The sequence below is a fragment of the Notamacropus eugenii genome, chromosome 1 (assembly GCF_028372415.1).
Source record: "Notamacropus eugenii isolate mMacEug1 chromosome 1, mMacEug1.pri_v2, whole genome shotgun sequence".
In the NCBI taxonomy this organism is placed as follows: Eukaryota; Metazoa; Chordata; class Mammalia; order Diprotodontia; family Macropodidae; genus Notamacropus; species Notamacropus eugenii.
The window spans coordinates 524447189-524463314 of NC_092872.1; the positions used below are offsets into that span (position 1 = coordinate 524447189).

General features: G+C 41.6%; 1 protein-coding gene across 2 annotated transcripts in view; it reads left to right on the forward strand.

Moving 5' to 3' along the window:
• The window catches only part of CLU (clusterin), a 30673-nt gene extending 14547 nt beyond the window's left edge, over nt 1-16126 (forward strand). For both annotated transcript variants that reach the window (XM_072633843.1, XM_072633844.1), the window contains exons 3-9: nt 1204-1352; nt 4019-4189; nt 6489-6918; nt 9449-9556; nt 12582-12811; nt 14726-14907; nt 15858-16126. In XM_072633843.1, coding sequence (XP_072489944.1) covers nt 1204-1352; nt 4019-4189; nt 6489-6918; nt 9449-9556; nt 12582-12811; nt 14726-14907; nt 15858-15876 — 1289 coding nt within the window. In that variant the 3' untranslated portion in view covers nt 15877-16126. The remainder of the gene's footprint in view (nt 1-1203; nt 1353-4018; nt 4190-6488; nt 6919-9448; nt 9557-12581; nt 12812-14725; nt 14908-15857) is intronic.

Here is a 16126-nt window from a genome sequence, read left to right on the forward strand (position 1 = left end):
ACAAAATTAAAACATCTTCCCTGAATGTGTTTAACAACAGCACCAACACCAACAACACTTCTAAAATGAGCTTAATGGCAGTTTTAAACAGAGCTATAAAGTGGTTTTTCTGCATCCTAATAAAAATTGCCTCTACCCAACCCTTTACACCCAAAAAGGAAATGACTCCTTGCTGTTTCTTGTACAAGGTATTCCATCTCTTGCCTCCATGCCTTTGCACAGGCTGTTCCCCCTTCCTAGAATGCACTCCCTCTTTTCCTCAGCTTCCTTAAAGTCTTAAATGGGCTTTTGTTTAAAATGCCACCTCCTATATAATACCTCTCTAGAGTCACCTTAACACTTGTTACCACTGTTCTCCTAGAATGCCTTTGTATTTACTTTGTATGCGTTTTATATTTATTTACATTCTTTGCCACTTACATAAGTGCTTAACATATTTCCATATGTTTTTTTCTCCCAGTAGAATATAGGCTTTCTTGGGGGCAGGAATGGTTTCTATTCCCTTTTTGTATTCCCCATCGCCTGGAGCATTTGTTATTGATTGGTTTTTATTTGCCTCAGAATTTCCTTCTCCAGTTCATTTTACAGATGATGAACTGAGGCAAACAGTTAAGCGACTGCCCAGGGTCACACAACTAGTAAATGTCTGAAGCCGGATTTGAACTCATGAAGACGATTCTTCCTGGCTCTAGTCCTGGCACTCTATCCATTGTACCACCTAGATGTTTAATAAAAGCTTGTTGAATGAATGGAAAACGAATGAATGCATGCCTGCATGCCATCTTCAGCACCCAAGAAGCTGGGTGGATTTAATGGCCTGAGTGGCAAATGAAGAAATCTGGCTATCTCCTACAACACTGAATAACCACAAACAGGAGACACATTTTCTCACCTTATTACTAGTTGGATTAGCCACATCTTTCCAAACCCCAAACCAAGCCTAGGATTTAGGTGTAGGCTTTCTCCACTCTAAATTCCCTTTTTGTATATACTAACTATGAGCTGTGGGTTCCAGACTCCCATTTCAGGCTTCCATTGACTCATTTGTAAAATGAAGGTGGGGGCAGTTTATGCCCTGGTGCTGGAGATGGGGTGGGGGGATGACTAGGCTGCAGGGGCTTGGCCTGGATGGTCTCTGGGGGTCCCCACCAATGCTAACATTCTGTGATGGTCCCTCAGCTTCACTCTTTCCTTCTGTTGCAGACATGTCTGCCCAGGGGAGTAAATACATTGGTAATGAATTTGAAAATGCTCTCAATGGCGTGAAACAGATGAAAAACCTAATGGACAAGACAGGAAAGGACCGCAGAATGCTTCTCGACAACCTAGAAGAAACCAAGAAACACAAGGAGGTGAGAATGGACAGCCCCATACCCCAGTACCTCTGGGGGACTCCACTCTGATGAGGGAAGAGTAATCTTGCCTTCACTGGAGACTGAGCCAGAACTGTGATTTTCTTGGTTAGATTGCTATGGCAGTCTCTAATTCTCCTGGGAGAATGTTTTAAGTAGCTCTTTTGGGGGTTTTTTGTTTTGTTTCGTTTCTCAAGAGTTTTTGGTTGTTATTATTTTTCTTTAAAATGAAGTAGTTGAGTAAGCGGTGAGTCACGGGGAAGGTCTGTTTGTTTTGAAGCCTGCTGGGATTACCAAAGAGTATTTGTCAAGGCTTTTGGATTCTAGTTTGTGGCGTAGATCCTGGTCCAGAGGTTATTTCCAAATTGCCAGTCTAGACCTTTCTACTACATCCACCATCTTTCACTGATTTTTTTTTCAGCAAATATTTATTGGTTTCTAACATGCAAAACACGCTGAACTGGAGAGAGCATGGGTGGAAATGAGGATGAAAACATAAAATGTAGTCTCTGCCTTCTTGAAACTTACAATTTAGTGAAGATTCTTAATTAAGAGACAAGCCTGGAATGCCAGAGCCAATGGTGGATTGGTAGGTCAAGATTCTGGAGGTCCGTTTCCTTTTTCATTTGCTGACTCTCCTAAAAGCCATCAGATAGGATTCAAATAGAAATGAGTTTTGGACTCTCCACAGTAAATTTTTCTGAGCAGTTCCTGGCATTGTAGCTTGTTGGTGTCACATTAGCATGGGTAACTGCAAACTGATCACATGAGGCATTATTAGATGTGACATTTTATGAGGCCCATTTTGCTAATGGGGTAAATGAGGGGCCAGTAATTCTCTTGTACTACACCCAAAGATACTGACAGAGCTGTGATTTGAACTTGGCACTTCTAGTCCCAAGGCTTTAGCTAGATTCTCTAGGCCATCCAGTCTCATAAAAAGATGTTTAATATTTTATCATTCCCTCTCTCTACTTCACCCTTGGAGGCTAAATAAGTTGCATGTTGGGGAATGAGTGTCCCAAAAGGCAGGCCACCACCGTGAGTATCCTTTCCCTTTCCCAAGAGCACCCCCTCCTGTTAAATAGGGCCTTGTGGCTACAGTTTTAGTTATTAGTCTACCCAGAGATCTCATCACTTGTCACTGTCCTGGCAACTTGAGCATCTTTAGGCACTCTTACATTTTAGCTGCCCCCTCCAGGAGACATACATAGACTAATAGAAGCCTAGCAGGGACCTGTACTTTCCTAGGCATCCTGGAAGAAAACATTCATACTAACATACGCTTGGTCACCAGCTGGGATAGAGTACCTTGACTCAAATACCTACTTAATTGCACTTTCCCTGTTCAGAGGTACTTCTGTGCAGCCCAGTGGAGCAGTGCATAGAGCACTGGGCCTGCAGACTAGATGATCTGAGTTCAGATCTGGCCTCAGAAACTTACTAGTGCTAGTGTAAGCCTGGGCAAATCATTTAATCTCTTTTTGCCTCAGTTTCCTCATCTGTGAAATGGAGATCATAATAGTACCAAACTCCCAGGGTTGGTGTGAGGATCAAATGAGGAAATAGTCGTAAAGTGCTTAACTATGTGCCTGGCACATAGTATGTGCTATATAAATATTAGTTATTATTATAATGTAATTCTTTGACACACTTGCCAAATCTAGGAAAGGACAAGTCCCTGCTAGATTTCTTTTATGCCCTTTGGAGGGAGCTGCTAAGGTCACTACCACAAAAGAGACCTCTTTATAATTACTGTGACATGACTGCTTCTAGATGGGATGGTTGGAAGCCCAGTGGGCTTGGCTGCCACTGTAGAGACTGACATATCCCATGAAGCTTTTTGAAACTGAAGGGTGGCCTTGGCTGAAGGAGTACCAATTTATATGGCATAGACCCAAATGGACACTCTCATTCTGAGTGGTATCCATAAGGGACCCATTCACTTGAACCTTCCTGGTTGGCTGAAATCATCCTAGGAACATAAACTTATCATGGAATGATCTTGGGGCTCCATAGATGTCTTTTCTAGGCTTTCTACCAAAGTGCCAAGGACAGTATATAGTTTGTAGTGTCCAGAACACTCCTGACATTTCCTAGTGATCTGTGGAGGAATTTTGGTTATCTTCTCCTTGTCTTCCAGTGAAAAAAACACTCTAAGAGGGTGGGCAAGGGAAGCCTTGACCTGGGTTGTCTGTTCAGGGGTCATGAAAGTATATATTCTTGGGAGCTGTCATTCCCTGGAGCCTGTTCAGGTTTACTCTAAAGGAATGGAGATGCTCTGGGCTCTCTGAGCATGGTCTGGAGGAACTCTACTATCTGAAAATGATAATTGACTTTCCTTGGAGTTGAAAGAGTTGCTTCTAGATATTTGTAGTGATACCAAAACAAACAAAAAAAATTCTAGATGCTTGAATATCCCTTGTAGTTGGGGCATAGGGAGCAGGGCAGGGTGGGAGCAAATGCACGTGCCACTTTGTCACTCCCCCAAGGAAAGCCATCGGGAAGGAACCACATAAGCTCTTCTGTGGACAGAAAAGTAGAGGTTTGGGGATGAAGGATGGTGGTGAGCAGACTCCCAGGTAAGAATCAGGAATAAGCCTGAGGCATCTAGCATGCAGTGGCTTTGTGGGTGATTGGTTGTTATCACTTTGTCCCACCTTTAGGAAGCCATCAGAGAGGCCAAGAACCTAGAAAAGCAGATGGTTGAGAAGCCTGAAGTGTGCAACGACACCATGCTAGCCCTGTGGGAGGAATGCAAGCCTTGCTTGAAACAAACCTGCATGAAGTTCTACACAAAGGTCTGCAGGAGTGGCTCAGGTCTTGTGGGCCGCCAGGTAAGGAAACAGCTTTTTTCTCCTTTATCCCACAGGGTCACTTGGTAAGGAAACATTAGCCTCCTCCTTTATCCCACAGGGAATTAAGGAAGGGGACCTGTTAAGGTAGCAGTAGCCATAAACAACTGAGAAATGATGACTTTGGACTTCATGAGCTAACCAAAGTCTCAGGCCAGTAGGTGATAGGTAACCCAAACTAATGAGGGCTGAAAATTCTTCTTTCTAGGAGTGGTAAAACCCAGGCTAGAAATAAAGCAAGAGCAGAAGGGCCTGGTGACATCATAGTCCACCTAGGTGAAATGGTCATAATAGCACCCTAAGCTTCTAGGATGCTAATTCTTCTAATTAACCCCAACCTTAGACCTAAGATTTTCAGACTATTGAGAGGGCTGCTTCCATATCTTTGCCTTTCTTACCAAAATTATTTTTGTAGCCACTTCTATCACTTCTACTTATTATCCACTTGGCTACATTCAAGGCAAAGAACAAGAAGACCTTTCCTTCTATATGCTAAGCACAGAGAAATATATGACTGGGGAGATAAAGATGGGCTGGTCATTTGGCAAGGGCATGAGCTAACTAATGGACAGCCCATGTGCTTCAGTGAAATTGTTAGTGTCAAGAGAATAGGAGAGGGGTCCCTAGCATGGTTGGCTGGTTGCCCTATGGCAGATTTATGGGATGAACTTTTGTCTGCAATGTTGGAGGAAATGCTCACACTGATGTGATCACAGACTGTTTCTTCTTTAGTGAGCCAACCCCAAGCAGACATGGCCAGGGTATTTCCTGAGTACCAAAAAAACCCCCCAAAACCACTTTGGGTTTTTGGGTTTAGGCCAGTGATTCCCCAACTTTCCTTCCCAGGATCTAAATTGGAATTCTATAGGACTTAGAGACCTTAAATCCTGAAAAGAAGCTAAAATAGCTAGTGCTTCAAAAATAAAAAACCCAAAAAACCCACCAGAAAACAAAAACACCCACCTATAACAAGGATTTGCACATTACCAAAAAAATAACCCTTTTATCTTAAAGCTACATGGAACCCCTTTTCTTCTTTTTCTCTTTTCCTGTCCCCCCCAAAAAAATCTAAACTGAAATGAATAATGGGGGTAGGGGCAACTGCCTTTTCAGAATTGGTGATGAGTATCCAGTCTTTGGGCAGTGAGGGCTATATGAGAGGTACTTCTAGATGACGGTTTACTTCCTCCTTTCCCTCACCTGAAAAGTTTCCCTGTTCTCAATTTTTCTGTATTTGCTTATTTTTGACTAGGGAATGGGGACCAATGGTCTAGCCTCTTCTCAACCAACAATTGATTGGGTTAATGTAGAGATCTGTGGAATCTGCCTTGCTGAACATGTCAGCAAATATTTAGATAATCCATGGTCCTTGCCCTCATGGAACTTAAAATTTGAGAACAACACAAGATACAGACAACTATGATACATTGCATTAGACTGTAGAGGGCAGCAAGGTGGTATAAGGGATAGAGTATGGGGCCTGGAGTCAGGAATAATCATCTTCTTGAATTAAATCTGGCATCAGATACTTATTAGCTGTGTGACCTTGATCAAATCACTTAATTCTATTTGCCTCCATTTCCTCATATGCAAAATGACCTAGAGAAGGAAATGGCAAACCACTCCGGTATCTCTGCTAAGAAAACCCCAAAAGGAGTCAAGAGTCAGATACTACTGAAAGGACAACAAAATTGAGGAAAAGTCCTATGTGAGCTCCAAGAAAGACAATCGCTCTTAGATAAAAATAGCTGTTTCCCTCCCCTGAAATGATGACTTTTTAACCTTTTCTCATTATGTCTGATTCTGAGGAGTGATTGACATTCAAATAGAGTTTCCTATTGTGTGAAAGGGACAGTCCAGCTGGATAAGTCATCCCAGGAGCAAGACCTATCAAGGCTATAGATGAGGGAATGTATGGACTTGATGGGGTTTTAGTAAACTGAAATAAACAAAAATACTTGAGCATGTGAATCTTATTGGTTCTAAGAAACGCAAGCCCCTTATAACTCTAGTATAACCTGATACTTAAGGCATTTTAGAGTGGGTGGTGGGAGGAGATGTTTTAAAAATACTTTTAACTAGAATCCCACTCAAATTCCTTTATATTTTTAAAACAAACAAAGAAAAACCCTTCCCTAAAATGATACCTTTAGCTGTCATCCCTATTGACCCTTGGTCTGTAGAAATACCTACATCCCCAGTTTGGCTCAGCTTCCCAACACAAAGAGTGAACAAGGCAGGGGAGACTGACACTCAGGTGTTCCTTTCTTTGCTTTTTCAGTTAGAGGAGTTCCTGAACCAGTCCTCACCTTTCTCCATCTGGATAAATGGGGACCGCATGGACACCCTATTGAAAGATGATCAGGAACAAAACCAGAGGCTGATGAACCTGGAAGAGGATTACAGTTTGGTTCAACGCAACCTTGATGAGTTATTCCAGGGCAGCCCCCTGTTCCCCGAGAACACACACCCTTTCTTCATCAGCCCCTTTAGAGGGGTATTCGATGACTCTCCAAGGCCTGTATTCAGACCTTGGTTTTTCCAAAAGCAGAGGGTAGTCCGAGACATTCCATCATTCTTCTCCCAACGTCCAGTAGGTTTCCATCACCTGTTCCAGCCACTCTTTGAAATGTCCCAAAGGATTATGGAGAGTGCCCACAGGGCTATGGAAAGGGAAAAACACTGGAATTTCAGCTCCTATCACTCTTCAGGTAAGTACTCAATAAATTGGAGCTATTCACTCATTCTTCTTTCTTAGATTAGGTTAATTTTCTCTTCTTCCTTTCCTTCTCCTCTTCTCCTTTCCTGCTCCTAACATCTTCCCAGGAACTTAGAGTGCCTTGTGCCTAAAACCCCCATGTCTACATATTCAAAACAAAGGAGATCATCTTGTTCTTATGGCAGATTAGGGAGCTAGGACTGATCAATCAGCAAGCATTTTTAGGCACCTTCTATGTGCCAGACATTCTAATGAACACTAGAGCTACAAAGAAAAAGCAAAAACCAAGGAGATTATACTCTAATTGGGGAAAAAATTTCTACATAAGTAGATACAACAAGAATCCTGTCTGTCTTCTGCTATGTGGAAATTGCCCTTTTTTCATGTTTGTGTGCTGAAGTTCAGAATAATTTTTTTTACCCCCAAAACTTAGGTGTATACAAGATCAGAAGCAAAAAATGGAGACTTTCAACATGTTTTTGTGCTGAAGGCATGTGTTAAGGTTAAGCTAAAATGAATTCCACTACAGAGAAAGAGAACACTGGATTTGGAGTGAGAGGACATAGCCTCAAATGTTGCTTCAGTCACTCATGTGACCTTGGGCAAGTCACACAATTTATAGGGACCTCAGTTTCTTCATCTGTAAAATGAGGATGTAAAATGACCTCTAAGGGTACCTCCAGCTCTAAATCAAAGGTTCCCAAACTTATTTGGCCTACTGCCCCCTTTAAAAAAAATTATGCTCCCCTGGAAAGCTATTTTCTTTAACCCTTCCAGGGTTTCTTTTAGAAATTTGCGTCATTTCAAAAAATATATAAATTTTTTTAAATGTCGCATCTTAAATTGAATAATTAATTATAAACTTGTGGGTTTTCTCCCAGCATTTAATTTTGATGATGCAATATTGTATCATATAACCATATAATATCCTATCATATACAAGTCATTACATGCACATTTTCCTGCTAATTCATACTGGACTTCCTGATAATATGCAACGTTTGCCTGCCAACACTTGCTTCCTAAGACTTCTTGGCTGACGACCACCGATTGATTATAACTTGCATTTTATGTGTTTATTTGGAAAATAATATAATCACCATGACTCAAACTCTGTTACCCAACAGGCAAAACATGTACAAATGCTTTTTCACAATTTTCTTCTCTTCTTTTGTTATGCTTCCACCATCCCCTTATTTTTATTCAGTGCCCCTCAGTTGCATCTGAGGCTACTACCACCCCTACTCCCCTTGCCCCCAGTCTTTCCAGCACCCTCCAGGGAGTGGTATTGCCCATTTTGGGAACCTATGCTAAATCTATGGTCTTTTTTTTTTTTCTGTTTTGTACTGAAGACTACTCCTCACTGGTTAGAGGCCCAAGAGTCTATATGTTTTAAACAAAATAAATTTGGTCAGGGTGAAGTGTTTGGTAGCGCTCTACCTTGAGAGAGAATTTTCCAGTGCGTGGCAGGAAAGTATCATTGTCAAGAAGGGCAGGAGTATGTGAGGCTTGGAATGGAAGCTCTGGCTGTGGCTGCTGCCAGGATTGCTTAGGTGTCTGGGGAGAGGCTAACAACAACAGTGGTAGTTTTTGATGCATCATACCTTTCTCTTCAAACCATTCCTATTATAAATCCCAGCAGGGCTGAATAGATAAGTTCATAGGATAGATTTAAAGCATCTAAGGCCTCCCAGTTTAACCCCCTTGTTTTAAAGCTGAGAAAATGAAATAATTCAGTGCCCTGCTCAGTGACACACAGATAGGAAGTAGCAGATTGGGGCTATGGGCAACCATCATTGTGGCCATCCCTAGCTTCCTTTGCCCACGTAACCCTGTTCTAGTTTCCCAATACCAAAGCCTTTGATTTTCTTCTGGGCCTTGACAGTTAGAAAGATTTCCTGTCTCCTTCTCCAGCTTTGCTATGGTGACTCCCCTTTTCTGGAGTGGGACGGTGAAAGGGGAGGGAATGTTGGGGTTCTACACTGATTACCACTTTGCTGGTTATCAATGAATGGAAACACCTTTAAAGCAGGGATTTTATTTGATTTTTGTTTTTGTATCCTCAGCACACAGCACAGTGCCTGGCACGTAGTAGGTACTTAATAAGGAACTGAATTGATTCCTTTCCTTTATTGAGTTTTTGGCCATCCTCCAAGGCAGTCCAGTCCAACATCAGTGGATATGAATAAATTAAATGAATGAAGAGAAAGTAACCTCTGTATTTGAGTATGCTCCTTAATGATTTCTAAGGTTCCTTCAAGCTTTATGATCTTGTTTCTACCATAGGAGAATGATACGTTAGTTACTAATTTTGTTTCATCCTATAAAAATTCATCCTCCATAGTTGTACATAAACATTAAGGGTTAGAGAGGCAGGAAGTAAGAAAGAGACACAGGAATCAAGAAATGTGTTTTCTGAGGAGAAAGGGATGTATATGGACCATAGGAACACTCTTTCCTTTGATGGTTGACTAACAGTTGAACCATGACAAGATGCAATTTTCTTCTTTGTTTGTCCCTAGAAAATGGCACCAACGACCGCATGGTATGCCGGGAAATCCGTCGCAACTCAGCAGGATGCTTGAAGATGAAGGATCAATGTGAGAAGTGCCGGGAGATTTTGTCATTAGGTAAGGAAACATGGGGAAAATATTTTTCATCAGTACAACGTTATTCTTAATTACTGTTTACTAACTGCCCAAAGAGCACATGTGTCCCTTTATTCATTGGGTCAGTAGTACCATGGAAGGAGCACTGAATTTAGAACCAGAAGACGTAAGTCCAAATCCCAATTCTGTCATTTAGTTCCTGTGTGATCTTGGATGAGTCACTTAACCTAACTGGGCCTTGGTCTCCTTATTTGTAAATTGAGAGGATCTCTTTTAGGAGACCCACTTTAGTGAGCTGTAACCCTCACAGTGAGGGCTAATAGCAACGATGAAACAAGTTTGATTCCTAGCAGGACTTCGTGACCAGAACATGGGTACTGCCACTGCCTGTCCAAGCTCAGGGACCACCTAGTACTGGTATGAAACAATTCTGTGATTTTTCTGGGACTGAGATCATCCAGAGGGTGAGCACAAAGGTGAGCTCAGGGCACACCTTGCTTGCTGGACCTTAGCTCTGGAAAACAGGGTTTCTCCTAGTGGTAAATAGAGAGGAGTCAAAAGAGAGGGGTGGTCTTGGTATGGGGATCCTGACAAATCAAAGTTTGAGATTCTATGAGGTAAGGATGGAGAGCATGTTCTATTTTTCTTTCTCCTTTCCAGATGCTCAAAGCTTAGGTCAATAATAAGAAGGTTTGACAACCATTGGCTTCCAGGGTCAGAATGCCACTTTAAATAACATCTCAGTACTTTACCCTATTTTCTTTGTAAAGGCAAAAGAAATATTTTTCTTTTCATGAGTGCTGTAAAGTCCACCAGGAATCTAGAAACCTGCCTTTCTTCCTCTTCCCATTGTGTGAATAATCCTGAAACAGTAGTCTGTTTAGTGGTGCCCAAGGCTTTTCCAAGCTCTGTCAGTTCAGTGACTGACATATGGCTTCACTGGTTTAGGTTCTGCACAATTAGCCCTATTGTAACAGGTTTCACACCTGCAATTCTAGTAGCTGGCATGAGGTGAATGGGGAGGGGAGGAAGGGTGGTGAGAGCCTTGAGGTTGCTGGAAAGGTTTGAGTGTGGACCTAGGAATGAACTACATCTGCTGTTAAAGGACCAACTTAATTCATTCTGAAGTGGCACATTGCCAGAAAAAGGTTGGCCACTGGTAGTGACCATAACTCATGAAAACCATCCAGTGAGAGGTCTTTAGTCTTTCTGTTTTTACAGGGAGTCTTCAAAGATGTGAAGAGATTGTAGTCCTCATGGGTAGGAGAAGTTCCTATACTGTTGAAATTACAACTCCTGGTAGAACTGAAATATAAGAAAGGAATATATGTTCAAGTAAGATTTAAAGACATATAAACACCCAGGCAAAGGCCTTTTGCCAACTAACTCAACTGTTTTTGATCTCTAAGTACTTAAACTATTGCTTTAAGGAAAGCATTTCATTTTTCACACATATGGATTTTTTGGTTTGTTTGTTTGTTTTTTATGAGCAGCCAGGTGGTGCAGTGAATAGAACACCAGCCCTGGAGTCAGGAGGACCTGAGTTCAAAAGCAATCTGAGATACTTACTAGCTCTGTGACCCTGGGCAAGTCACTTGACTCCCCATTTGTCTCAGTTTCCTCATATGTAAAATGAGCTAAAGGAGAAAAAGGCAAATCACTCTAGTATCTTTGCCAAGAAAACCCCAAATGGGGTCACAGAGAGTAAGACATGACTGAAATGACTGGACAACAATAACAACGTGGTGTTTTTAGGGGTAAATAATATTGTATATTATCTAAAAGATGGTATTAATTTCCTTCTTTAGCACAGCTCTTTGTTGCCTTGGTGATTTTTAAAAAAATATCTCTAGCTCCTTTTCAGTATAAAGAGCTACCTCTTTATGAGGGGAATCATCCCCTGTTCTTGGCAGCATTCTCAACTACTCAGAGTTTGCTTCATTTCCTTTCTCCATCAAAACAACAACTCCCAACAGGATTTAGAAAACATTTTTTTAAACCTAGTTTCTTGCCAGAGGCTTCATAAAAGGACCCAAAGTATTTTATTGTTCTGAGCAGTTTAAGACACCATGGAACAAAATGGCGCCCTCATAAAACAGAGTTTTATGGTAATTCTCTCCCCACATTCACTGGTAGCAGAGTGCTGGAAATCCATATCCTTCTTATCACTCTCCTGGCATATTTTGTTACTCATCAAAGGGGAATAGACAAAGGACATCAACTGATGAGTGAAAGAACAGAATCTGCTGGATGCTTTTTGCTGCTGTACTGACTCTGAAGGACAAGCCTATGGCTAATCTAAGTAGGAAAGCTGATCCCTGATTCTGATGCCCAAAGATAAAGTGTGGGAAAAAACCCCAGGACCACTTGTATAAACTCAAGAGACTACAGAGAACAGCCAGTTTTCAGGCTCTTTCAGGGACTTTTCAATAAAAAGTGATTTGTTGCTGTTTGTTGTTGAGTCTGATTTTTCATGACCACATTTGAGGTTTTCTTTGCAAGGGCACTGGAGTGATTTGTTGTTTCCTTCTCCAGCTCATTTTACAGATGAGGAAACTGAGGCAAAGTTAAGTGACTTGCTTAGGGTCATAGAGCTAGTAAATATCTGAAGCTAGATTTGAATTCAAGAATGGGAGTTTTTCTGATTCCAACCCCAGTTCTCTATCTGCTGGACCACCTAGCTGCTGAAGTAGTGAGTAAAGTGGTAATAAAAATAGGTGATAATAGTTCCCATTGACATGAGCACAGCCTACAAAGTGCTTTCCACACAAGAACCCTGTGAGGTAGGCAGTCTGGGCATTATCATTTTACAAATGAAGAAAAGGAGACTGAGAGGTTCATTGATTTGCCTGAAGTCATATAATGAATAAATGTCAAGATCAGAGCATGACCCTTGGTCTTTTGAAATCCAATGCTCTTGCCATTCTATCATCCAGCCTACCCTGAATACCCCAGACTGGCCTCTAGTTCAGTGGAGGCCCAAGTTTCCATTCTTATCTGGTCACCTCATGCCTCCATTCTCTACCTTTCTCTTCATTGTGGAAAGACTGCTCTGATACAGACCCAAGCCAGAGCCGCCTGAGGGAAAAGTATGAAGATGCTCTTCGGATAGTAGAAAAATTTGACAGAGAGTATGAAGACCTCCTCCAAATGTACCAGCTGAAGATGCTCAACACCTCCTCCCTCCTCAACCAACTGAACCAGCAGTTCGGTTGGGTGTCCCGGCTGGCCAACCTCACCCAGAGCAAGAATGGCGATTATCTCCAGGTCTCCACGGTAAGTTCCTTTTCCATTGACAAATGTTTGCCACTTGCCCTTACCCTGTGTCCTCAAACTAGATGAATTCTCCATATTTTTGTCTATTTCTCCAATATGCTTATTTGTACATCTGTAATACCCAGAGTTCCCACTGGCTTGGGAGATATCTCCAAGTGGACAATTCATTGGCTAAGAACCTGAAAGTATTCTACCCAGCCCAGAATGTAGAAGGCTAGAGGTGGCCTTTTTGTTGTTCCTATTGTTTTTTTATGACAATCTTAAAAGTTTGGGGATATTTCCCAAGTGTTTGGTTTTTCCTACGAGTCCATTTGGAGTATCTTCTGTGTATTTAGTAGAACCTTTCATGATGTTCCTGTTCTAAACTTATAGATTGCTATGGGCTTCCTAAGATTTGTCATGGGATTATACTTCCTCTACTGCCAAATGAGGGGGTTGGACAGAGATCTCTTCTAGTTCTAGATCAATAATGATTAAATCTCTTGCCAAGATCTTGAGTTCAAAAGGACCTTAGAAGTCTTTTACTCCAACTTCCTCATTTTTTAACAGATGAGGAAACTGAGGCCCAGGGAGTGATTTACTCAGGAATTTAATTGATCTACCCAAGGTCACATATGGAGCAAGTGACAGAGCTGGGATCATCCTAAGTGTGTTTCTTTCCAATTTCAGGATGGTGCCACCTTAGTTCTAAGATTTGGTGAATAAAGCCAGGTTCACTTTTTTATCAGTTTATCAATTTAGTAGAATTTGATCCTTTTTCTTTAGTCTTGGTTATCCCAAATGAAAAGGAGGGATATTTTAAGCCTCTCATTAGACTGTGAACCACCTTATCCCCTCTCTAGATTTTTCTGCACCTCAATTAGATTGGGGGTAGGGTGGGGGATAGAGGATTTACTGGTATTTATTTCTGGTGCCCTCAGAAGAACTCCTAATGGTCAGTCAGCACAGTTGTTGTTGTTGTTGTTTGGTAAGTAGTGAGAGAATGAATATTATAGTGGGAGGTGGACCTACTCTAATGAGGGCCTCGGAGATGTGACTTTGATCACTGGGATCTGTCTGACTAGAACACAATGGACCAGATTTCACCCAGATTAGATTAAATTCTTTGAAAGATTCTCTAGTTGAGTGGGAACTCCCATCCAGGATTAAAAGGCATATATCTTGGGGATTTGGGCAATCTCTTCCATTAACAACGTTCTTTAGAGACTGAACAACCTACAGTCATCTGAAAAATCCTTGTCCTAATTCATAAGAGAGAAATAATCATTTCTCAGAATATGCTTCCTCATTTGATCCCCACAATATCCCTGGGGCACAGAGAGGTTCAGTGATTTGCCTGGAATCACACAAGTATGGAGTGTCTGAGGCAGTGTTGAAACTCAGGTCTTCCTGACTCCAAGCCCTTCATGCCAATTACCTCTTCCTCTAATTACCTAAATGTTTTCATAGGGGCTTGATTACTGTCTTCAAGTATTAGAAGTACTGCTATTTGGAAGAGACTTGCTCTGTTTAGTCCCAGGGGACCAGAGGCTGGAAATGATTGGGGGAGGCAGATTTTGACTCGATAGAAAGAGCTTCTGAATGATTAGAGCTGCCCCCCAAAATGAAAGGAGCTTCTTCCAGAGGTAGAGAATTAGCCAGTGAGATAGTGTTCATCAAATGCTCAGTACAGTGCTTGGCACATAGTAGGTATGTTATCAGTGCTTATTTTCTTCCTTTCTTCTCCTATCACAAGGTTAAGGGGGGTTAGAAAACTGTTCTCCTGGATGTCGTGCAGAAAGCCGATACTTTCAGTAGAGACTGGATTAGACAACCTCTAAAGCCACTTTCAGATTTGAGATCTCATAGGATATCTTTCTGTCTTTAGAAATGAAAAGCTTCCAATGCTCTGCCTTGGACTCTCCCTTTCCTTAGGTATACTCCAGATCTTCAAACCCGGAGGACCCATCCAAACCCTCCGACACAGAAGTGGTCGTGCAGCTCTTTGACTCCGAACCAATCACACTGACTGTGCCTGCAGAGATCTCCTGGGATGACCCCAAGTTCATGGAGATAGTAGCAGATGAAGCCCTTAAGCAATACAAAAAGAAGAATCTGTGAGTCAGGTGGCCAGAGGATGCCTGTGGCCATTCCTGGTGGTCACTGTTATTAGGATCATAGGAAAATATATTTAGAATTGAAAGTCACTTTATCCTACCCCTTAATTTTATAGATGAGGAAACAGGATCAAAGAGTGATTTGCCCAAGGCAAGCCAGGTAGTAAGTACTGAAATTTTAATCCAGGACCTCTGATTCCGAATCTAGTGCTCTTTCCTCTCCCCCATCTCAAATAAAAGTGGAATACCACCCTCCCTTTATAAGATTTGTTGTTCTTGAGGAGGTCCCTTAGCTCAATTCAGAAACCAAGAAAAATTTACCATCCTTTTCCCTTTTACTTACTAGCTAAAGACATAGAGAGACTTCTCTTTTTCAATGTAGTTTTCTTTAAAATGTTTTATTAGTAATACATATTATATATTAATGATTACATTGCCTTCACTTGCAGATGAATTCTTCTCACTCCCCACCCTCACCCCCCAGAACATCATCTCCTGTAGCAAAGAATAGGTTATAAAAGGTGGGGGGAAAAAGGAAGGCTGGCCAAGCTAACAGATGCATCACTAAGTCTAAAAGTATGTGCAATATTATATACTTGCAAAGAAGGAAAGTTAAGTGCATTTTCTCATCTTTTCTTCTGGGTCGAACTTGGTCATTCTAATTACCTGTGTTCAGGAATCACTGTGTCTATCACTTATTTCACTCCACAGCAGTATTCCCATGCATCTCTGAATTCTTCCTACTGATCCATTTTTATGGTGCACTAATATTCCACCACTTTCATGGTGCTGTAAATTGCTTAGCACTTTCCCAATTAGTGGAACCCTATGTTGCCTAGTGGAATTTTTTTGTTCCTCCCCAGTTAAAGGAAGTTAATTATCTGTAGGGCTATTTGAGAATTCATCAATACTGTCTCAAGGAACATTTTTCCTCTCTCTCTTTTTCTCAGAGAAAATCAAATCGTGTGAATGGAGTTTCCCCCACCACTTGGCTGACAGAATCCAGATCCCTCAGCTTCTTCAAGAGGTTCCTGCATGCTACCTAGTCACCAAGGTCAGGTGGGGGCATAAAGGAGACCTTGGTTCAGTAGAAGCCCCTTTCACACCCCACATCTGCCTGCACTTCCAGATTTCACACTGTTAACACCTGTACTTTGCTGCTGTAGGGAGATTCCTCTCTCCTTGAACAACTAACTCAATAAACTAACCCTGACATGGA